At 49.3% G+C, this 24,113-nt stretch overlaps 3 protein-coding genes across 3 annotated transcripts in view; 2 read left to right on the forward strand and 1 right to left on the reverse strand.

Annotated features, from left to right (window-relative positions):
- The window catches only part of LOC104333404 (exocyst complex component 1), a 31,532-nt gene extending 22,928 nt beyond the window's left edge, over positions 1 to 8,604 (forward strand). Inside the window, exons 11-18 of the mRNA XM_009938905.2 lie at positions 1,657 to 1,775; positions 2,005 to 2,115; positions 2,472 to 2,542; positions 3,112 to 3,352; positions 4,192 to 4,375; positions 5,335 to 5,534; positions 7,636 to 7,830; positions 7,921 to 8,604. Coding sequence (XP_009937207.2) covers positions 1,657 to 1,775; positions 2,005 to 2,115; positions 2,472 to 2,542; positions 3,112 to 3,352; positions 4,192 to 4,375; positions 5,335 to 5,534; positions 7,636 to 7,830; positions 7,921 to 8,076 — 1,277 coding nt within the window. The 3' untranslated portion in view covers positions 8,077 to 8,604. The remainder of the gene's footprint in view (positions 1 to 1,656; positions 1,776 to 2,004; positions 2,116 to 2,471; positions 2,543 to 3,111; positions 3,353 to 4,191; positions 4,376 to 5,334; positions 5,535 to 7,635; positions 7,831 to 7,920) is intronic.
- Positions 8,605 to 12,101: 3,497 nt separating this feature from the next.
- Positions 12,102 to 13,129, forward strand: GLOD5 (glyoxalase domain containing 5). Its single transcript, XM_009938906.2, has 3 exons — positions 12,102 to 12,263; positions 12,763 to 12,918; positions 13,013 to 13,129. Exons 1-3 carry the CDS (start codon positions 12,102 to 12,104, stop codon positions 13,127 to 13,129), a joined length of 435 nt encoding a protein of 144 aa, XP_009937208.2.
- A 4,824-nt stretch (positions 13,130 to 17,953) lies between these two features.
- Positions 17,954 to 23,886, reverse strand: LOC104333407 (cis-aconitate decarboxylase). The gene is made up of 6 exons (XM_009938907.1): positions 23,866 to 23,886; positions 23,212 to 23,266; positions 20,323 to 20,510; positions 20,050 to 20,142; positions 19,539 to 19,744; positions 17,954 to 18,872 (listed from the first exon to the last, which is right to left on the reverse strand). The coding sequence occupies exons 1-6, from the start codon at positions 23,884 to 23,886 to the stop codon at positions 17,954 to 17,956; spliced, it is 1,482 nt and encodes a 493-aa protein (XP_009937209.1).
- Positions 23,887 to 24,113: the final 227 nt, after the last annotated feature.

Below are 24,113 nucleotides of genomic sequence, written 5' to 3' on the forward strand. Positions count from 1 at the left end.
AGCACGTTGAAACCACAGCCACCACATCACTGTAGATGTGTAGCAATAGTGGGAATTGTCAGAGGTGAAGGTGACCTCTTCTTGGCTCAGCAGGGCCAGCAGCACCCTGGCCATGCAGGCACGTCTCCTTCTGCTGAAGGAGCTTGGCAGCAACGGGTGCCGACAGTGAGCCCGGTCTCTCCCAGCTCCCGGGGACCTTCATGGACCCCTGCTGAAATATTTTCTGCAAAGTTGGTTGGTCTCAGGCTGTTTTGCAGGGAAGGTCTGGCTGTGATGAAGTTCTGCGGGAACCTCATCCAAGGTTTTTCCTGACATTTCACCTGCTCAGCTGCTCCTCGGGGCGAGCCGCTGCATGGATGAAAGCCCAGGCTGCAAGGACACTTGCCTGATAACATCCCTCATCCCTGCTTTAAAACATCCCAGGCCTGCTCCAGCTCTCCGTGCCTCTTTCCTTTTACTGATTACCATGGCAGTGGATTTTTAGGGTTGATTCCCTGCCCTCACAAAAGATTATTTACATCGTTCACTTCTAAATTTACTACCTGAAGATTTATTGTCCTGTTTCAGTATTACGGGAGAGTTCAGAAGGCAAACCTCAGGCTGTTTATAATTAATTGTTAGCCAATAATTAAGTCTTTTCTCCTCATTTTCCCATTCCCCTTTCCACACTAAAATTTACAGGCTCGTAAAATTCTTTCCTGTTTGCTGCTGGGGGACCTTTTTCCCTGGTTTTGCCACTTCCCAGCAAGTGAAATTATCATCTTCTTTGCGTAAAGGTGGGAAAAAGCCTATGGAGCAGCTTATTAATTTTCTCCATGGTTTTAGCAAGGCTGAGGTCGCGAGCAGGGCTGTCTGTCATCCCTCGTCCCTGCTCAGAGTGTAGGGCATCCGACAAACCCTTTCCAAAGGCAAAAGCCCTGCAGGCAGCAGCTCCAATAAGGAGATGTCGGATGTTATGAGAAACGGGGAGCTGGCCTGACTCACCAGGGACCTCTCGGGTCAGTGGAACAATACCAGTTTTTAGAATTAATTAGAGAATAAAAGGAATGTTTCCCCACTGATTTCTTTCAGTGAGTGTAATAGTATTTTTTTAACGCACATTTCAAAGAGACTTTTCAACTTTTCTGCTTAAGCCAGGCACCAAGCAAAAACAGCGTGGAGAAAACTGTTAAGGTCAGAAAGGTATATTCATTTCCAGGTGAATGTTTATAATTTTAAAAGACTAGTTTTTGAAAAAAGCGAACCCTCCCCCCTGCCTGAATATTGTTTTATGGCAATTTACCATCAAAACTAAGCAACAAACATTTTCCCAGCAGCTCTTGCAGGCATTTCTGGTGATTTATGCTCTTACCATCTAGGATTTTTCACTCCATCACCCTCAAAAGTTAGTATTAAACACTAACTAGCAAAGGGGTAAGCATGACAGACAGCGAAATAAAAAAAAAAAAAGATTAATGAAAAAGAGAAACAGATGAGAAGGCAGATAAAAAAATGAGAGCAAAACCTGCACCCCCCGTATATCTGAATCCAACAGAAAAAGGCCAATTCACGCATAAGATCAGACACAGAGGCATTTAAATCTGTTAAAATGATCAAAGGAGCTGGAGAGGCCAAGAGGGATGGAGATGTCTAACCATCTGCCAACGTACCCTGCAGGTCTTCAGGAAAGCTTAGAGAAGCCGATGGTGATGGGGAGCAGGCAGCAGTCTCGATGGAGCCTCCCTGGGAGCAGGGAAGGCCAGGAGGACACACCAGACAAAGGCAACATCATCAAGGTAACAAGCTGAGGTTTTCTGAGGGGTTCATGTGTCCCACAGGGGCTGTGCCGGTGCTGCAGCCCATCCCATGCTCCTTTCTCTGGTGCTGTGTACCTGGAGGAGAAGCGGAGATGTTCTATACTGCTGGCCTGGCTTAGATGTCATTTCAGGCAGACATGGACATCTGCTCCAGTGTCCTCGGTCTGTGCTAGAAGGGTGTTCTAACATGCCCAATGGTTTCTAGCAGATGTTGGAGCAGGTGCTGAGAGAACTGCAACCCCTTTGCACCACGGAGCAGCAGTTCATCGAGAAATTCTTCCTGCTAAGCCAGGACGCCGCAGACCTGCAGGTGCTGGAGGTAAGTGTGAAGACTAAGTCCTCTCTAGTCCCATTAGCCAGCCCTCCCTCCAGCTTGATACAATCCTCAGGAGGCACAATGGAGTGGCTGCTTACCTCTATCAGATACCTGAGCTCTCCTAGGATCCTGTCCTCTAGCAACTGTCAGTGGTGCCAGCGGTGGAGAAGTGTAAGACCTCCTGACGGCAGAGGAGAATTGAATTGAACTTAATTGATAGCTCCAGAAAAATCAGAGGATCTCTAAGCATTAAACACAAGACTCCAATATGAGGCAGCAGAAATAAAACACAGATCTCAAGCTTTCCTCTCCAAGGGAGGGCATAAAAGTCATAACTTCCACCCCATTTTTTCTTTCAGGCGTCTACCACTAAGGGAGGAGAGAGCACGGCATCTCCGGAGGACCTTCCTTGCACCAAGCCTCGGAGCCAGTACGTGGGTGAAGAGACACACTGGCTGCTCTGGCAGGGGCATGGTCTGGAGCGTCCTACAGGAACTGCCCAAGGAACTGATGGAGGGATTATTTTTCACTCTTGACCATCCTGATGGCAACTAAATGGCCTCAGGTTTGCACCCCAGATAGCAAAAAAAACCAGGCAGCATGGTAGCTGGGCATGAAGAGAGGCTGAGCAGAGCCTGCTGGCAGCTCTGCTTCAGGGTGGATCAGAAAGCGAGGTTTCCGTTTCATAGAAAACCCTGTTTTGATCCGTGCTATTTCCCTATTAGCTAAGTCCCAAAGTGAAAATATACTATGGAACAGAAATCTTATTTAAAATGGCAGCATAAAAACACTGACATTTTTCATTTGGCTGGCAAAACAGGACATTTCAGCGTCCTCCCACAAGCAGAGATGGTGAAAAGTTGAGGATGACCCAAGCATAGACGGCCTCCACTGCGATACAGCAGGCTTTGATTCTATCTTTAACTTTGTCCTTGTCTCTGCTGCCGGCCACAGTGCCCCGACTCATTTAATGGCTTTTTCTTTTTTTTTCCCCCCAAGACTTGAAGAACCTACAACCCAGCTGCTGAGCGAGATCTTCAGTTGCCTGGAACCGGAGCTGAGAGGGTTTCTAGATGTCTGCAATAAGGTCCACCCATTCGGCTGCTTGCAGGTCCTGGTTACCTTGAGTGACTCCATCTTTGAGATGTGGGGCTCTTCCTCAGCTCTCCCCTCATCCTTCCTCAGCACTGTGCTGGGCAACATGCTGCTCCTGGCCAAGAGCAGCTTCAACAAATGCATTGTGAGTGTCAGTAGGAGTAAGCCCGAGTAGACCTGAGTGACATTTGACCTCCACCAGAATCTTCTAAACTTCTAGCATAATCTTCATTGAAGGCAGTACTGGCTTATATCAGGCAGGGATCTGGCTTTCTGGTTTTGGGAGGAATAGACCCTCATTGCATCAATGACGGTGCCTGTGTGAGGGAGGTAGGACACAATAAACCTAAGTGCCATCTGTGCCTCCTCTTACCAGGATGGTCAAAACAATGGGGTTTCTCCAATGCAGAGTACTGGGAAGCAGTGGGAGTGACAGCAGCTTGTCAGATGGCTGGAGCCAAGCTCTCCGATTCTCCTGCTGGCACAGCAGGACTTGCTCCAGGACAAAGCAGCAAGGAGGTGGAGTGTGGAGGAGTCAAGAGCCCATGAGAGTTGGCCAAGGAACCTGGCCCTGACTCCGCTGAGGTCAAGAAAAGCCACATGTTGACATTAACCATGTTTGTGCCAAGACCCAGAGCAGCAAGTCTGCTCATAAACCAGCCTGAAAAGTGCAAGAAATGGCAGTGGTGAATACCTCTGCCGTAGGAGCTGCAGGTGTCTGCATGGGGAGATTGCAGTGCTGTGTCTGAACAAAGAACCACATAGCCTGGGAGATCAGGTACACCAGCTCCAGCAGAGCAGCCAGCCCAGCTTCATGTCCAGCCTCCAACAAGGAAGCTCACATATCTTCCCATAAAAGATACTGCAAATGCAGAAAGTGGTAGACACAACTGATCGCTGGTTTCCTGGCCTGTACCTTAGTGCACCATAAAATGAGGCTGGGGCCACGTCAGATCTGAGTGCTGTCTTGTGTGTTGTTGCCAGGGAACCTTGTGCAAAGAGATTGAGGAGGCAAAGCTGCCCAGCAAGATGAAAGGTGGGATTCTGCCCTCCGTGAGCCGCTTTGAGGAGTTCGTGAGCTTCTCGGAAGAGGTGTTCAGGACAGCTCGGCGGAGAGGGGAGCTGGACAAAGCACATCTCAGGCTGGCTGGCAGCGTCTTCAGCAGCAGTGAGTACAAAGGCCGGTGCCCAAATGCCGCTGGGCAAGACAAATGTGTAGCTGCAACATCAGGGGTTACTGGCAATCAGCTGAGCCACCAGAGCAGGGTATGTGCAGGCTACCTGCCTCCTGGGCACTGCCTGGGGCAGAAACTGCCTTCACCAAGAAGAAGCCTGGGGACCTCAGGCAAAGTTAGAGAGCATTCAGTAGGTCCCTGTGCTGTGCCAGCTGATGCCCACAGCTGTTTGTCAGTGGAGGTACACTGGAGAGGACCTGAGGGGCTGCGGCTCCAAGCCTCCAAACCACAGATCACAAGGTGATGGAGAGGCAGCTCCCACCTGCAGATGAGCCTGGGGTGACCACTGAATAGCAGCTCATAAATCCATGAGCACAGCCCCTTCCAGGCTTCAGCAATGCATACGGCAAAGCAGGTGAGATCGGGAGTCAAGCTAATGAACAGGGATCAGTATTTGCATTGTGGATAGTTACTCCCTCTGGTGCAGGAACAAGCCAGATGGTTTAAATGAGACAGCCTAATGATATGTTTACTGCCATGAGTGAGAAGGGCCCTCTGTTCTGCACACACAATGAGCTACTCAAGCTCTTACCCTCTCCAGACCAGCTGGCAAGCAGCTGGCAGCATGGTGAGCCATGCTCTGCTCAGTAGCCTGACCATGTGCCATCCCACCATGCTGCACTGGCACCCAGGCCAGAAACGGATTTGGACAGGACTGGACTTGCATGTCTCTGCACCCTTATGAGTATTTACCCAAAATGTTATTGAATGTCATGACCCCAAAGCTTTGCAAGGCAGTTGAAGAGCTGAACAACCTGTTATGATGCTCACCTCAGCTCTGGGTAAAACTCTCCACTGGTGACCAAAGCCTGACAGCATCCACTTCTGATGTCCGTCCCGACCCAGCCTGCAGGGTCTTCTCTCCATACCTGATTTGTTCCTTTCTTTTAAGTCAATAGTCTGTCCTCAGCAAACCTGAAGGTGAACACAGACATGGTGATGATGGAAAATTACCACCACATTCACTGTTTCCTGTGCCAAAAGAAGATCCATTGCCTGGAGGGCAAGAAGAGAGAAGCCAAGCAAAGGTATAGTGAACACATGGAGAAATATGTCATCAAGTACCTGGGCCAGCCACTGGAGAAGCTCAATGTGAGTACAGGGTAAACTGACCCTTGCCTGGGTCTCAAAGGGCAACTACACTTCCCAAAGTTATGAATTAACTGGTGTTCAAGTCAGCCCTCCCCAAATCCAGCCTGGGATTGTATTAGCTTGTCAACACATCCCCAGTGTTCCCCACAACTTCTCTGACCACTTACTGCTGGGTTTCACCGTGCGGCACAGCCCCAGCAAGAACAGGGCATCAAATGCTGGCACCAGCTCTGCGGCTCAGCCTCGGGCAGTGGCGTGAGGACCTGTTCAGCCCCTGCTCCGGGTTGCGTGCCTGCATCTGGCAGAGAACAGTGTCTTTTTGCACGGCTGCCTGGGCTAATTAGCCTGACACAGCTTCACGCTTCCCAGGCAGCTGCTTTGTTAACCAAGCAAAGAGCATCTGGCTTTGCTAACACAAACCGACATCCCCCTTCCTCCTAGAGATGATGGCTACTCACGAGACCTCTCCTCGCTCTACTCCTTCCCTCTTCTCACTGGCCTAAAATGTCTCACAGACTGAGACCAGCTTTAATAATTTATAGTGCCTGTTACTTTCAATTAGTTTCCACTCTTTCCTGGCAAACATCTTGTAGGTTTGACCAGAAGATCAGCTCGGTGTCTCATGCTACCTGCAGCCTTGCTATGTTAATGGCTTCAAATCCTTCCTCGGTGATGAAAAGTAGAATTTAATTGCTCACAACAAAGTGAGTAACATATGAGGGAGCTTGGATTGCATTCTGCTCAGGGATTTCCAGAGTCCTGACATGGCCTTCTCCAGCAGACCACATAGCTCTTCAGGTTTGAGCACAATTCACTAACAAGAGAAGTTGCAAAGGGGCCTATGTAATGTAGGAGCCCATCTCTGGTTTTGAGAACAGCTTATACATTTAGGAACCTCTTTCCCTCTGAAAATCTTCAGGATTTAGGGTATTTCTCCACAGCAAAATTGCAGTGGAAATACCCAAGACAGCAAACAGGTTCTTGTGCTCTATGAGCAGAAGGGTAGACAGCAGGTGGAAGGAAGTGCTTATTCCCTTTTCTCAGCCTTCATTTGACCAGATGTGGAATACCACACCCAGCTGTGGCAGAGCCAGAGATGTAGGTCACATCCATCTGTGACAAGAGCTGTTTCTGAACTAGGGCAAGGGCAGTGGAGGGCCACCACCATGGTGAGGAGACGCTGAAGGAGCTGGACTTGGTCTACCTGGAGAAGAAAACATTTCAAGGGTACCTAGTAGTCACCTTCCCTTGAAGGTTTGAGGTGCACAGGAGGATGATGAGACAAGAGTCAGGAAACATACAAAGGAAGGTTCCAGCTGGATAGAAGGAAAAAACAACTATGAGGGTAATAAAGCATTGAAACAGTCTGTCCAGAGAGGTTAAACAGTCTCTACCCTTGAAGGTTTTCCAAGGCCTACCTTGAGATATGCCCCATATACCCTCATTTGAATTCAGTGTTGAACCTACTTTGATCAGGAGGTTGAACTAGAGACCTCCTGAGGTACCTTCTAGCCTGACAGATGGTGTCCAAAAAGCTCATGCAGAAAACACTATGTGTCAGCATCGAGTTTTTGTGGAGCTACACTGCTCCTGGTACTTTTCTGAAAGCTAGTCGAGGTCTGTATCCCTTGGGGTTGGCATAGCCCTGGGCTCTCAAGCAACAGCCAATGCTTGGGGTGCTCCTGTTGAAACTCCTCCCTACAGAACAGTCTTTCCTTCTTTTGTACAGTATCCTGGAAGGACTAAGAAAACCTGAGTTTTGCTTTACAATTCTGCAGATGCCAAGATCCCCCAAGCTCACCTCTGGCTCCAAACCCTCTGTAGTGAGCAAAGATGGGTGGAGCACCAAAGAACGCGAGCAATTTTTCCAGCAGTCCCACTGCTCCATGGTACTGCAACCCTTAGAGATGCTGCTTGCCGAGCAGGGAGGGAAGAGAACCAATTAAATTCCCTACACTCTGCTTTCCTGGAGGATAAACAACCTGCAATACTTCATTCCCAATTAGGCATGTGAAGGGAACTGGGGAAAGTGATCAGGTTTCAGCCCTGATGCAGAAGTCCTCCTTAGGGAAACTCAATGAATGTCTTCTTGCCTTTCCAGCACTTCTTTGAAGGGGTGAAAGCCCGCGTGGCTCAAGGGGTGAAAGAAGAAGAGGTCAGCTTTCAGCTGGCCTACAGCAAGCAAGAGCTGAGGAAGGTGATTGAAAAATACCCTGGCAAGGAAGTAAAGAGAGCCCTTGAGACCCTCTACAGGAAAATCCACAAGTATCTCTCCCCAGAGGAAAATCTTTTGCCGGTAATTGGACTGTGATCTGGGCCTAATGCTATGATGTTTCGGGGGGTTCAGCATGTATTTGTCATGGGCTTATGGTCTGTTTTTCCTCAGGTGGTGTGGCACACTATGGAGCAGGAGTTCATATGTCAGTACCAAGAGTTTGAGAATCTGATCCAACGCTGTTATGCAGGGTCAGGGATTGCTATGGACTTCACCACAGAGGACTTGCTGAGCTACTTCAACTCCATCACTCTGTCCAACATGTAGAAGCAACCCTCTCTGGAAGTCTATTGGGAGCAGCTCAGAAACCCTTGTCTGGCAGCTACACCTTTAAGGAGCTAAACTCAAAACCCTTTCCAAGGTGAAGTTTGATAGTTGAGAGTCCCATCCTGAACTTAATGCCAAAGTGTCTCTGACTTGTCAGTCTTAGACTAGATCTCCCTTGGGGAAGTGGAGTTCCCAGACCCAAACCACAGCTCCCCTGCTCCAAGAAACCATTTTGCAGCTAGTAAAAAGAAAACACTCTCAAACCTCAAATTTCTGTCAAAGCGAGCTTCAGTGCTGTACCTCTTCAGCAGACACTTCCCAGCATAGATGAACAGTGAAAGGCATCTTCTCTCCAGGAACTCTCCCTTTTTATCTACTGTTAGATTTCACAGGGAACCTGTGTTAAAACAAGAGGGTTACAACACACCGAGACACCAAGACATGCGTAGCATTACTATATCCAGATATCAGAATGTGCACCATCGCTCTACCAGCTCTTCAGTAGCAACAGATGGAAGATCAACATTATTAATAATAGAAGTTGTATTGCTTTTAGCTAAGAAAGGATTTACTTACATGTAAACTGGAGCAGAGCAAATGCTAGAGCTCTAGAGATCCAAACTGGTCTTTTAAGGAGTTGCCTGTTCTTACTCCATTTTCTTAGGAAGCAACCTATAGCAACATCACAGCTTGCAAATATATTTTTGTTGTTGAAAATCTGGCCTCTGTGTCTTGTGAAAATAATTACAGGGGTAACATGCTGTCCATTATAACCTTCTCTCTAAAAAACTGAAGATCCTGAACTTCTTGGTTCAGTACAAAATGATAATCAGGTTCATAGCGATGACACAGGGTCAAGGACCCGGTTAGCAGTCTATAAGCTGAAGTCCAGACCAGTAGCCACGAGCCAGGTAGAGGCACATCTAGGGCTAAGCTGGAGACCAGCAGTCACATACCAAAACTCAGGCATGGAGTGAAGGCCCTGAGAAGAGCTTAAATATGCTCCAGGGTGCATGGGGGTGGGTAGAAGTCCCCAGGTGAGGCTGGTCAGGGCTATTAAGGCAAATTAGTGCCCTCAAAGCCCTGTCAGGCTTCAATGTCAATAGTCCTGTTACTAGCACCTGTGGGGACAACTTTGGGAGTTTTAGTAAAGGGAAGATATTAGAATTTTCACCAAGAAAATGAGGTTTGGGAGGTCCACCTGCTGCTTATCCCTCTGTCTGCCAGCCCCCCTGTGTAGCTGTTGAACCTCTTGATTTGGAGCAGACAGGACAGCAGAAATCACCAAGACAGTCAGCTCCTGCATGTCTTGTGAAAATCCAGGGCTGACAGAGGGAAGAAGTGTCGACAGCCTCCTGCAAGCAGGGCTGCACCATGAGCCGAGCAGCATGCTGTCCCCCTTGCCCGATTCCGGGCCAGCTGGCACAAGGCTGCTGCAGAGCCCACAGGAGTGGGCTGTCCCCCATGTTTTGAAAACAAAAATGTGCCCAAAGTTGCGCACATCGCCCTGAGGCTCCTTTGCTATTGCTCCTTGCTTCGTGTTGGTGGTTAGCATGACATCTACAGCTCACGCATCTTGTACTCATGGGAGCTTGCCGTGCTCCCAGGGACAGCAAGTGCCTTGCAGGGCAGTAAGACCTCAGCCCGTTGCATGATAGAAAATAATCTTGGAGGCAAAGAGGAGATCGGGCACGTTGCCCGCTGACGGGGAGATGGGAGCCTGCTGCAGCTGCTTGCCACAGCTCCTCATTTCCTTGCTTCTTCTTGACAGTAAGTCACCCCAGCCTGAGCACCAAGCACAACTGTGTGCTTTAATACAGCACATTAACACAGCTTTCCCTTGCAAAATATCCAGACTCCAGGAATTTTCAAGCAGCTCCATGTAGTTGGACTTTCAGGTCCTTCGGGTCAAGGTACACCTCTGTGGGGAGCAGTGCTCGGAGTTCCTGTTTCTTAATCTCCTTGTTTTCCCCCCGCCATTCTCCTGTGACGTTGCTGCTTGTGCAGCTCGGCTCCGGGCAGCAGGAAGAGGACAGTCATAAGGGAACCATCCGGCACCGTCTTGCCCAGCCGCTCGTCCTCTCTTGCAGGTACTCAGCCGACATTTGCAGCCCGATCTCCTCGCAGTTGTTTGCTGAGGGGCTCACGTGGGAGGGGAGCGATGTCTCGGTGAGGTTTTCTGGGCAGGAGGTGGGACCCTCAGGCTGTGACACGAGGGCTCTGCAACTTGGGAGCGCCCAGGAAAGGAGTTTGCAGAGGGGCTGAGCTCGTGTTGCTCTGAGGTGAGGTTGTTCAGTGCCATCTTCAGCAAGGAGGAGCGGTGACTTTCTGCTGCCTCTGTTAACAGCTTCCCCCCGTAACTGGTGCAAGCACTGGAGATGCCATGTCCCAGCTGGGGCTCAGGGACACCAGGGTCCTGCTCCCAGCAAGCTGCTCCGACTGAGTGAGAAGATGTCCTGGTGAAACTGTGCCTGGTTTTATGCTGACCTTGCTCCTGTGCCAGTGGGGCTTTGAGATCTCTCCTTGCCAGCCGTTTCCCACGCACTCTGCCACAGCAGGGCAATGCCAGAGGTTATGAACCCAAAATAAAACACCAAGACCCACCGTAAACCCAGGCCGTTGAGTAACTCCATACCCTCATGCTGCATCTCCTGGAACCTCTGGCGTCAGCCTCACTCTCTGCCTGCTGATGACATCGAGCAGTTTGAAGGCAAATGAGAAGGCAAAAAGGGGTTGGTGCTGTGGGCTGCTTTCCTGATTTGTGCCATTTTGTGCTGCATTCTTGCTGGGGGGGTGTATTTTCCACCTGTTGGTTTTATTTTTGAGAGGCAGCAGGAGTGTTGTGCTCCCCTTGCACGGAGGTGTCAGCGGAGAAACTGTTGAGGGTCTCAGAAGAGTGAATTGTATCAGGATTTGGAGCTTTTTAAGAGCGACAAGCAGAAGTATCTAAGTAGAGAGTAGTTGCTGATTTGAAGGAAACTTGACTCCATTTGTCATTGAGGGGCTTGTCACAACCCTTTAGTTTCCACAACTTTTAGTTTTGGTAAAATCAACCAAACCCAAAATGAAATTAAAACTTCGCAGCCTCCCAAAAATACCATTCAGGCCACCCAGGCCGGATCCATTTCCTGCTTACAGCCTGGTGCAAAGGCGCTCCCGGACTCTGGGGAACAGCAGGAAGATCTTCTGCCACGGAGTTAAGCAGCCTGGTCCTGCTTTAAATGTGCGCTGATCATCAGGGGTTCAGGGATCATCAGAGGGTCATCGGAGCCATCCCGGATGATCTGGTGTGGATGGGGTTGAAATGAAGCACAGACATGACAAGTAGGTCTCTGAAATATTTATGGTGCTCTTAATTTGCCTAAAGCTGTTTTTTCCCTGCCAAGCCACCAAGTCACAGTCCCAGAGCCCGCAGCCATTCACCCCTTGGGCTCTGTCCCAGTGCAGTCACACTGGTGGCAAGTTCCCATCCTCTCGGCACTGGTCAGGGCCACAGTCCCTATCTTATGGTCCACGTTTTATAGCTACATTATATAGGCACCAGAAGAGATTCTGTCCCCTTCCTGCAAGATAATGACACAGCGCCTTTCCATGGGGACCTCAAGCAGCTGCTTCAGCCCTGGTGCCCTCTGCTCCCAGGAATATTCTTCCCCTGGAGGCATTTCTTCACTCTCTGTCTTTGCTCCATCTGGATGAGTTGGAGAGAAGGGTCATACACATGGTCCATGCTTGGTGCATATGGGGTTTTGTGCATGGGGAGCTCAGCATCTTAGTGACATCAGCCCTCAGCAAGGTCACCCAGCTAGTCCTCCGGATCTGGCCCCAGCCAGGGGCTCTGGCAAGCTCAGGTCCCACCAGAGCAAAGCGGGGGTCTGAGGCCCTTCCAGAGAGAAGAATTTATTGCTTCTATACTTGTGCCACCTGCAGGCCAAAATAAAACCTGTCTGACCTCCACAGTTCAGTCACAGCTGGACCATTTCCTTGAGCAGCTGGACACTCCTAACCCTCATCTTCTGTGGTTTTGCATGCTAGTTTTCAATCCTGAGATGTCCTGGAAGGAGGAGTGTATGAATCCACCTCCATGTTTCATCCAGCGCCTGGACCACCTTGTGTTGACTGTGAAGAGCATTGAGGACACTGTGGCCTTTTATTCCAAAGTCCTGGGCATGGAGGTGGTGACTTTCAAGGTAACATGGGGGACAGGTTCATCTCAGGTCTAGGGAAGCTGGAACTGCAGTTCTGGGCCAGTGGCTGGTCCTTGTGGATCTCTGAGAGGGTCTCTGGGGCATCTCCTTCGAGTGGGGATGGTAGGACCAGCACAAGCTGCAGGCCATCAAGCTCCAAGTTTCAACAAAGTCAAGCTGAGTCAGACGGAAGTTCAGACCCTGCTGCAGAAGGAGTCAAACTGACAAAAAAGATGAAAGGTTCTTTGAAAAACAATTTCTAGGACTGAAGGAGGAGAACCCTCAAGCTCACCCATCCTCTAAAGATGTCTGACAGGATCTTGTTTTAATATTTCCATTGGAAAAGAGAGGTCAAGATGGTTAAGATTTTCAGAACAGCCCCAGCTCATCTCCTGCCCAAGCTTCAGGTCCCCAGAACTTTTAGGACTAACCAGGTGAGTGGATGCTGAAGGCTTCCAGCCCCGTAAGTCTCATTGCACTCATTTCTTTTCTCTGGGGACAGGGAAATCGCAAAGCTTTACATTTTGGCAATCAGAAGTTTAACCTACATGAAGCTGGGAAGGAGTTTGAACCCAAGGCTTGGTGCCCAGTCCCCGGCTCTGCAGATATCTGCCTTATCACAGAGATGCCCCTGGACCAGCTGCTGGATCATCTGAAGGTGAGAAAGATGTAGAGTCTGCACAAGACAGTGTGACCCTGGGAGGCATGAAGCCAGAGCCTCCCAAGTGACCTGCCCTTATATATCTTCCCAGGCCTGTGGGGTGATCGTTGAAGAAGGTCCCGTGGCCAGAACAGGTGCCATGGGCCCAATAACATCCATCTACTTCCGAGATCCTGATGAGAACCTGATAGAGATTTCCAGATACTGAACAGATGTGACTGCAGTCAGTGGAGGGGAACCCTAAACACAACCCATCCTCTGCCTGTGTCCCAGCAGGAGACAGGGTGCAGAGGCCAGGCTCTTCATGTCCAGTTTACAGGTTCAAGCTTTTATTTTGCAAACCTAGGACAAGTCTCAAATGCCAGCCATAAAAGTAGGACTGCATGAACCCTGCGAGTTTTCCCAAAGCATCCTGCTCAGCTCTCACCTCTGAGTATGAATCCTACTTTTATAAATCCCCATCAATGGAGACTTCATGACCTTCTTGGAAGATTTGTCCTGCTGCTGCTACACTACTCGTTAGGACTTCTTTCCTAATGTCTGACATCCCTTTTGCTGCAGTTGAAGACCTAATCTCATAGAATCATAGAATCCTAGAATGGTTTGGGTTGGAAGGGACCTTAAAGATCATCTGGTTCCAACCCCCCTGCCATGAGCAGGGACATCTTCCACTAGACCAGGTTGCTCCTGCACAAACACAAAGAACCTGTCATTCCTCTCTACTTAGTAGTCACTTTTACACAGCTGAAGATTTCTGTCTCCCTTCCTCTCTGTCCTCCTGCTTAGCTTAACTCCGGTTGTCTGGCACTGGTGGTTCTCACACCAAGCCAGTGGTTTAAATCCAGATGTGACTGTTGAAACCTGTCTCCTGGCTGGGAACTTGGCTTCGGTGTCTGACACACAAAGCGCTCCTGAAGCTGAAGCTCTGTCCCTCATACTCAGCTCTGCAGTTGTAGGATTGCTGTCACCCAGGACCGGAAAGTGCAGGGATGAGACGGCTGCATGGAGGGGAGAGTGTCTAAAGTCAGTGAGTTCACCTAGGTTTATGCGGGGATGAGGGGCAAATAAAGTGCTGAGAAGATGCTGGCATCAGGCAGAAAACATTGGCTCCCCCTTGCAGCCCAGCCTTGTTGCCCTGTTTTCCCAGTAAGGCAGCAACAGGGCTTTGCCCTGTCCGCTGCACCAGCTGCAGGTTTCTGGTCTGCACATTCCGGCTGCCAAGGGAAGGATGCAACCTTGTGCTGCATCTGGGGGGGGATTTGCTCCTCTTTTCCATCCCCAGGATTGACATGTTCCTGTGGATGGACTCTCTCAGCCATTCATTTCTGGAACAGCAGCCTCCTTGCAAAACTTGACCCCACCCCCATGGCAATATGCCCAGAGCTTGGGAGAGCCCCTGGACCAGGAAGAGGAAGACCAACACTCTTGCCTTCCTCAGTCCAGAAGAGGCATCCAGAATTGCTCCAGGAGGTCTGGCATGGAGCTGCCTGCACGGCGTGGAGGGAGGCAGGGCTCATCCCTGCGAGGAGGAAGGTGTCGGCGGAGCTGGAGTCTGCTGCAGCGGAGGCCACGCTGACTCTGACTGATGGCACTCAGTTACTTCTGCCCTAAGTTTTCTTCATTAATTTTTTTAAAAATCATTTAAAAAGCATAAAACAGTAAAGAAAGACTTGGGGTTTTTCCAGTAGAGCAGTTCCCCAGCTGGCCACACTGCGGTAGCAATGTTATCATCACGGAAATCGTGCTGGAAGGCAGAGAGGACTCTTCTGACCTATACAGTCAAAATCGTCTCTGAGGTTGAAATAAACCCTGAATTGTACCAATTTTTTTTTCTTCTGGAATTTCGTGGGAAATCCAAAATTCCCCAAGGCGCAAAAAAACCCCCGAAGCCCCAAAAATTCAGCGCTTCAGGTTATCAAAATCTTGCGCGTTCAGCTTGAGTGGAACCTTTTGTGGGAACTAAAGCCAAGAGCTGCCGTGGGAGGAAGCCACCGGCACCTCATCACCTTCACCTCGTGGAGGGATCCCCGGGGGAGGACCACGGGGGGGACCCCGAGGAGGGGACCCCCGGAGCGCAGCCTGCCCGGCGGCTGCTCTCCAGGGTGCTGAAGGCCCGCGGGACCCCACGGGTGGGTCCTGCCCACGGGAGAGGGCTGATGCCCACGGGAGAGGGCTGTCGGCGGCATCCTCCTCCCACCAGCCCTGCCTCAGCTTTCTCCCACTCTCCACTGGCCAGGGCTTCTCCCCGGCCAAGCGCTTGCGTCAGCGGAGCCCTGTTAATTTCCGGCGTGGGTTTGTAATTATTGACGGGTTGCTAACACGGATCTTGCCTGGCTCTGCTCTACAAGCGTCCTTTCATTCACTGCGCTTGCTACCTTAAATATGTTTGTGGAGAAAAGTTTCCTTTTCTTAATTTCAAGTGTCGTTTATCTTGGAATGGCAGTAGAAAGAAGGACTATGGCTCTTTTCTTACAGAGCCTGAGAGGAGAAGTTAGGGACATCCATGGCACTGTATTAATCACTGAGTACCCTCAGTGTCACTCAAGCTGGTCTATAATTTTCAAAGGCCATTTTTTCCCTCGGCTCTTTGAAGGCCTCGCTTCCCTTGCCAGGGGTTTGGGCCTCCTAATTAGTTAAGGATATGAAATATTTGCTGTTTGAAACTGGAAAGAACAAATGAGACACTTCCCCGGGCTGGGATACAGGAGGCATTTGCAGGGTCCTACACTTGTAGAGGAAATATCATGAATGAAAAAAATCTCAGGTATGCCTTTAGCTGCTAGATGCTCTGGAAAAGCCACTTAGTGCTTCAGCTGATAAGGCACCCAATGAAAGGACAGTTGGACCCTACCAGCCTTCCTGTGCCTTCCCTTCCTAACGTTACTCATCGCCTGCTGAAAGGTGTCAGGATTGCATCTGATAGGACAGCCGAGACATGAATGAGGTTCAGAAAGGGTTTCTGAATCTCAGGGACGAAATGTAGCCTGAAACCCAACTGAAAAGCTCTTCTTTCGGCTCCAGCACTAACAGGTAAAAGGTACTAGTTCCCTTCTCTCCTGCTCAGCTTCACTGCTACACAACACCACTGCGGCATGGTGCAGAAGGAATGGAAAAGAGAACAGTGGAACAAATGTTAGGGCACCGAAACCACCGACAATCCACTGAGATGCTCACCACTGAAGCCCATCTCGGTTCTGTCACATGTATCGATTCCCTCGACAAATGTTGAGCTAATGGCTGATTTGGAAGGCACTGGCTCTGTGGGTTTCCAGTTCATTGGGCTGTGAAACAAGGAATGACATTTTTTGTGATCTCATATCTGACTGGAACCAAGGGAAACTGGCAGCTTGTAATGGAAACTTAGCAAGTATTTGTTGCTTAACAGAGAAACGCTGGGTAACATCTTTTTGTTGCGAGAGTGTGTTTAACCACAGCCAGGCTTTGCTGACTAATAGCTATTGTCCTTACCAGGAAAAACAGCCTGCAGGGCTCGACGTAAATGTGTGACTCTGCAGAAATCAGTGTCCACAGGCCAGCCTTCTAGCTGGCCCTGTCCTAGCCTCTGCAGGGGTCCCCATCGACGGGAAAACCTCTGTATTGTATATGTCCAGGTCAAAACTGAAAACTGGATGGTCTACATAATGTAGCATTAAACCTTTAAGCAGAAAATTCATTTACTTCTGTTCTTTATTCAGAAATGTTCAGCGTGAATATGCTAGACAGTACAAGAGAGTGGATTAACAGGTGGGAAAACAGTTTTGCTTGGCTGTGAAGTTCTCTGCATAGACCCCTACCAGCAAGCTAAAAAGCAACCGACCCACATTCCTTCTTGCTTGTCTAGTCTCATCTCAGTCCCTCTTGCAGAAGGCAACCCTCACTTCTGCAACAAATTCTGTACCTATACGATGATCTTATTGGAAACAAGTCCTTTGGATCAGCAGTCACAATATTTGTTTAATGCACAGAGGAATATTGCATAGTTGTCCATCTCACTGTTCAGAAAGGACGCAGGGTAAGAAAGCCTTTCGGTGAATGGCTGCCCAGGAGCACAAGTAAAGATTGCATCCCAGCTGGAAAGTCAAGTTAAGAACTGAGTCTCGTTAGGCTTTCCCTCCTCTCAGGGGAGAGAAACAGGAATTTCCCGATGTGAGTCACAGCTTGCACGTGCCCAAGTCACCATCCAGAGGTGCCCACCTCTGCACAGACTATAGAGACCACCTCTGGCGAGCCAGCTCTGAATAGGTGCCTGGGCAACCTGCACAAAGCCGGGAGGGATGACGTGACACAGCCCTAGGGTTGCCAGGTATCAACTCGCAGGAGGTGTAGGACGTAGGTGTAGGACTGATGTAGGGTTCCTCACCCACCCATTGCCTTTCATTCAGAAAAGACTTACAGGTTTTCAGGGTCCTTGAACCATCCCTTGTACACAAAGAAGTGACAAACACTTCCCAGGTGCTGGAGAAATGGAAGGCTTTTACTGGAAAAGAAAAAAAATCCCTCTCTGCCTGAGAGCTTTGCAGGCAGGCCTGTTTACAATAACTGATAGATTTTTCATCTGGTCAGCATGATTAACTAACCATGATAGGTAAGTTCCCAAAAGACCAATAAGAGAAGTCCATATTTTGCAGCTGAACTTCCTCTTCTTCCCAGACTCAGTGGTTAGCCATTCTGCACGGAAAAAAACCTTGAATTCAGCTTTAAAAAATACCTAGACACAGTTCCTTCTGGGGAACCAGCTTCCAGATGATACCCCAGGATTCTCACAGATTTCCATGGGATTTTTTTTGTATTTGTGGTGGCCCTTCAGCTACGCAGACAGCTTCAACCATGAGTTGAAATTTAATCTGTGTACTAATTACTGACACAGACATACCTCCCGCCTCATGGGCTCCTTTGATATTAAGGCATGTACTTTGACTTCAAGGGCTGGGAACTTTCCTGTCACTGGAAATCAATAGTAAAGCACCAATGAAGAAAGGAATCAGAGTTTCACTGGGACAAGTCCCTTATGAAAAACCCACTTGCTCTTCCCTCACAGGCTGCAGGCCAGCTGGGAACTATCTGACAGACTCTCCAGGTTGTCCACCAAAGTGATGATGGTTTCTATTTTTTCTTCTGGAAACACATGAGAGGCGTTGGATCGAAACTTCTTCAGAAGCGATTCTTTGCTCAGAGGCTTCCTCCAGTGCCCATAGAAAGTGTCACATTTGCCTGTCAGGACATCCCCACTGTGCAGGAGCAGTGCCACCTCTCCGTACATCTTGTCAAAGTTGGCGACATTATCTTCAGGGTGCTCCACCACGACTTTATCCAGCAGCTCCCTCAGCTCCTGCCGGTGGATGCTGCTCTCTGTGAAGGAACTGAGGCACACCTCACCATCCAACAGGGCAGTACAGGCATTGAATTGGAAGGAGTGTCTAGCCTGGTGTTCAGAGGTGGGAAAAGGCCGATTGATGTACTTTGACATTGGGATCTTCAGCACAATGTTGCGGATCAAAGATGGAGCGAAAGACCCTGCGTAGTTGATGAAGAGGTTCCGGACAGACAAGGCAGCATCCACCACCCAGTGCATCCCCAGGTGGGCTGGGAATCGCTTGAAAGCAATATCCTGCTTCTCCAAGAGGAACTCATGATGATCACTTGATGTGGACAGTGGTTTGGGCTGATAGACACTGTAGAAAGCACTGAATCCAGAGCAACCAGGGATATCATCCAGGATTAAGGGGTTAGCCTCCATCCCTCGGGCAGCCAGCAGCGCTGCTTCGAAGCCCAGGCGAGTAGCATTTCCAATATGCAACGGCTTGGCTTGGGTGGCAGCGTTTGCCATGGGAGCCCCTGCAAGCGATGCAGCAATGCCCAACGCGTGTGCGCACTGGGTTGTGCTGAGAGAGAGCAGTTTTGCAGTGGCTGCAGCACTGCCCATGGTACCAACCACCGAGGGAGGGTGGAACCTAAAGGGGAAATGGCAGATGTGAGCATCCCTGCCTGCTTGGCACAAGGAGCACCCAAGAACCTCACCTACCAGACCTGCCCACGGGACTGGGAAGGAACTGCCAAGTCAGCCAGCAGAAATCCCTCATGGCTCTGGTGCAGGTGCGATTCACCTAACTCAAAACTTAGCCATCTGAAAACTACATGTCCACTTGAAGCTTCATTGGAGACAACAGAGTGAGCTCAGCATCTCCAGAAAGCAATTTTTCATTTTCTCAAGGGTAACAGTTCCTGGTTGATGCTAACCCTCGGACCACACAAGGGCACTGCCTGGTGAGTGGCAGTTGGCACAGGCAGAAATTGTGCCAGGGGTTGTATCCACAATTAAGCTGTCTGCTTGGCTGTGGGCCACTGTGTGTGCTGTGCTGTTGCAACAGTCAGTTTAGGTGACAACGCTGCAGACTCAGTGGTAGTCCTTTTGATGACTGCTTTTGAGGCAGGCTCACTGGAGGCCACCAAATCAATATGTGGTGCCTCATCAGCTCTGGCATAACTGGCATTGGGCTCTCAGTTGGGCTTTAGCCTGATCTTGAGTTCAGCTGGACTTCAACATTTTGAAACCTTGAGTAGGCCTGTTAACAGACTCACCAGCCCTCTCCCTACTCAGTGAAGAAAAAGAGGTTTACCTTTTTGGAATGTTGTGAGCCTCAGTGGAGAAATGCATGAGCCTCCCTTGCACTTCCAGGCCCACATTAAACGCCAGCAGGAAATCCACGCCATTGGGTTTGGTGCTTGGAGGTAGCATCTGGGAAGCTGCCAGAAGAGCTGGTAGAACAGCCCCTGACGGGTGAGTAGCAGGGTGCCAGGTATCATCGAAGTCCATGGAGTGAGTCTGCCAGAGAAATGTAGATAAGGACATGGTGATGTGGGGAGCTGGAAGCTAAGGGAGCTAGGTGTCCTTGCTGATATTGCTGAGGCAATATCAGCAAGGATGATGTAACAACATCCACCCGGTCACCCAATGGTCCCTGTGGTGGCTGATTGCTCCCTCTAAAAGCAGTGCGCATGACTGCAGAGGAGCCCACGACTTCTTGTCCCCCACTACCCCTCCCAGTCACCAGTCTGCTTCCTGTAATACTAACTAGTGTCTCTGCAGGCATCACAAAGCAGAGCTTCTTCTGAAAGAGCCTGCCTTACCGCAACTCCATTGGTGAAGGCGGCCAGCGTGGGGGAGAGCTTTACGCCTGGCTTGCCATAGACAGAGCTCACAGCAACTGAAGAGTACAGCTCCTGCGAAAGGGAGAGAAATTCAGGTGAGGACCTTCAGTGAAGCAGCTATCGTGTGATGCCAGAACATCCCTCTACCACAAGGCAAAAGACCTACGTCAGCCATCAAACAAGGTCTTGGTTGTGGTGGTGGCGTCAGGGTGGGCACCACATAACTACGTGGTAGTACAGGGCTGTTCCTACCCGGCAGTACTGCAGAGCGATATCGAACACGTGCGTCGTGCTGCCTACGAGGCCAACCCCAATGCTGTCGAGGATCATCCTCTTGCTTCTCTGACGGACGGTCTTGGACAAGTGCTCAGGCCGAACTGCTTGGATGAAGGAGGCAAAGCTGCTGGTCACTGTCTCCTCTGGAGCACTCCTGGCCACCACTGCAGCACCAAGAGAGAAGGGAGGGAGTAAAGACACGTGTGGGCCATGTGCTGACAGCTCACAGGTCTTCATTCTCTGGTCTCACTGAATCTATTGCAGGTCAAAGGCACCTGGGGAGTGCAGGATCTGCCCAGCATGTCCCTTGGGTCACAAGGCTGCACGCAGCCCTACAGATCTGGGAGGTGACGTAGAGCTTCCTTGCACTGTCCCAGGCTGTGAGCCTCTCCCTGAAAACGCCATCTGGGACCAATGTCATCTCCTGTGGCTCCAGGCACTTGGTGGAGTCTAGGAGAGGAGCACCATTGCTCCAGGTTCCCTCCATAGACAGTGGAGAGGTGTTCCTGGAGACGGGACTGGCATCTTCTCTGAGGGAAGGTGCCTTATCTCCCACATCACCAGCACAAGGAGCCCAAGGCGAGCAGGCTGGTAGGAATCCTGTCCCTCTCCCTGGATTTTCAAGGGTCCACAGCACGTCCTGTCTCCTACTGCCTTCACGTGCTGTACGGACTGCTCTGTATATCTCCTGGGATGGCTTCAAGAAGGTTCAAGTGAAGCAGTTTCAGGGATCAGCCATGTCCTGCCACCCTGGGTTTCGAGCGACCACCTTTTGGGGGGTCAGCACAAATTGTGTCTCTTTATCTGGAGAAAAGGCAGAGTAGGTGCCCTGCTGCATTACCAGTGGTGCCCTGTTGGGAGTGGACCACGTAAAAACAAAAGTTCCTTTTATGTTTTAGCAAGCAGGACTAGACCCAAAGCCTGGATTTTTCCAGAAGTGTGATCCTGCAAGGCACTGAGGTGTCTTGACTCAGCCACCAAAGCTCTTAAGCCCTATGCACTCAAAAGGCTGCTGGTGCTTAAAAAAAAAGTCCTTTGTGTGTTCTTCCATAGCTGAGCTCAGCATATCGGAGGATTCAGCCTATGCTTCAGGAGAGGATTAAACCAGAATATCTCTTGAGCTTGGTGTCTGAAGGGAAGTTTTTCCTGTCTCTGAAAGTAGCTTTGCTGGTGGGCAAGAAGCAACGCATCCCGCTTACCAAAGCAAAATCGGTGCCTGTGTTTGTGACCTGTAAGGTAGAGCGGGGCAGACAGCACAAACTGCTGGCACTTTTGGAGCTGGAAGTTACCATTTCCAAATCTTTGGAGGTGTTCAGACTCTGTGGAAAGTATCCAGTTTGGGACCATCGTACTTTTTCATTCCAGTGACAAATAGTTCTGTTTTGATGAATTTATAGTTCATAGAATTATAATTATGATGACTCATTGTAATTTATAATATAATTTTGAGAGTGCACATGAGAGTAGGAAAACCATAAAATTCAATGCAGCTAACATTCGCATGGCTGTAAATCTATATATATACACATATATACGTATGTGGGAGGTACACACACACGTGCACACCGACAAAAGATGGCATTGAGATCCAAATGAAACTAATCACATAAAAAAGTCAAGATGAGTGAGGCAAGAAAGTAAAAATACTTTGCTTCAACATCTTACAGGAAGCCTCATCAAAATCAGGAGGTACATACGACACTTTATTTTTTAAACAGAAAATATCCCAATTAGAAAAAATGATCATTCCCTAATTTCACTAGCTTGTATTCATCCCTAAATGTCATGCCTACTGACTCACAGTTTGCTTGCAAATGTGTTTGGACTCACCTAGAGCCTAGGAGGCTGAAAACCACTGGTAAACACAGCTGAGAATGTCATCATTGCTGTGATTCACCAAAATAAAATTCACCCTTTGCAGCGGCTCTCTGAAATATATTGCTATAGGAATCTGTAACACTCAGCAATTTGGAAGCCTTCTGCTGGCCAGATCTGTGTCCTCTCTGTGTACTCTGAGAGCATCTTCAGCCTCACGTGAACGAAAGCATCAACACACTCCAGGAGAAGGAAACGGTGAAGACAAACTGGGTTGGAGAGGCTGGGGGAAAATCTGCCCGAATCACACTGCACCCGTAACATTTCGATTGCTTCCTTCTCCTTATCAAATGCTCTTTGCCACTTCAGTAGGCAGCGATACTTTTTAACTCCCCAGTTAAAGGCATTTCATGACTACGGTGTTTTTGTCCTGATATGGCTGCAGAACTTAAAAAAATAGGCTCTGTCCAAGAGCAAACAGATCTGCATAGATTATTATTATTATTATTCCTCTTGTTCTCCAGTGTTCAATAAGTAACATTCATTTCATTTGCTGTATTAATAACACACTTTACAGTAAGTTAATAGACAAACTTCTCACAGACCAAGTGGCTACCCAGCCGTGCTCTGCCTGCAGCAGAGCAGCTGCAGAGGTGCAGTGCTGGAGGAGCCGGCACACGGGCTGCGGGACGGGGCGAACGGTCCCTGCAGCACGCCAAGCAACGCGAACAGCAAGCTCAGACGGAATAAAGAAGTGATGACAAACGGAGGAGGTAAGGATCTGAGCAATCCGGTGACAGCTACAATTTAAATATCTTACCTTTGTGGTCAAGGAGTAAGAATTTGGACAGTCTTGGTTCTAAATCGGTTAAAGTTTCTGTTTTAGCACAGGATTAGTAATCAACATTTTTACTACTTGTTCCTCTCCTCCTTGTTCTTTAGCAACCAAGGGCAATAATCATCACAAGTGTTTTTGAAAGTAACGACATGATTCTTTTGGGATGCTCTTTAAAAAGGATAGGGAACGCTGTTCTGCTGAGAGATACAAACCATGAGCAGCAGTTTTGTGAACTTGCCGGGAGCTTGCCAAGAACTTCTGGGATTTCTGGAGTAAAGACAGAGAGAGAGCATCTGTCACCTACGCTGCTTCAACTTATTCGCAGCCATTTCACCGGCTGCGCCTCTAGCGTGGCGTTGTAAGACACTCACTGATCAAATTAGCGGATAAGACTAACTACACATTTGAAGGAGAAAAAAAAAAAAAATTTTCCAAAGCTCAGTCCAGCAGGGGTGCCAAGAACAGCCAGGGGAACGAAGCAGTGCGGTAGAAGGGGCAGCACAGCCTGTGCAGACCTACCATGAAAGCTGCTTATGGCTGCAAGCAGGACCAGCTCAGAGTGGACACGAGGAGAAAAAAAAAACCACACAGCACTTCCCATCAACAACAACCCCCCCCCACCCTGGCATCGTACGAAACACATTTGGGACACATAAAAGGAACAGGCACGGAAGGAACAGGTTAGTAACTACGAATATAGTGTCTGTGAAAACCATCTGGTTTTGTTAATATTGGGGCAGGTTCCCATTTATCTGCCACGACAATTTTGACCGGTTGAGGAACCGCCCTGAAAATGACACTACCTCCTGAAAGTGAAAAAGGAGAGCCGAGAGATGGATAGGTTTGGTACACAGAATAGCAGTTACCTGTAAGGTGAAGTAGACCATGCTGGTGGCTGTTGGCAGTGCTTAATCCCCAGTGCTGCACTGCTCTATTCGAGGGATGGGAGAAGCGTCTGTCTGAAAGGTGCTTTGGTGTCAGGGTTTATATATGCTTCTGAAAGGCAATTTGCTTTTTGTTTTTTTTGCAACTGAATTTCAAGTGTGATGACATCAGCCTCTGGGGACTGAGAGGGTGGGGGGAATAGATGAGGAGGGGTGGCTTTTCCCTGCTG

Source organism: Opisthocomus hoazin, chromosome 14 (assembly GCF_030867145.1).
Source record: "Opisthocomus hoazin isolate bOpiHoa1 chromosome 14, bOpiHoa1.hap1, whole genome shotgun sequence".
NCBI lineage: Eukaryota > Metazoa > Chordata > Aves > Opisthocomiformes > Opisthocomidae > Opisthocomus > Opisthocomus hoazin.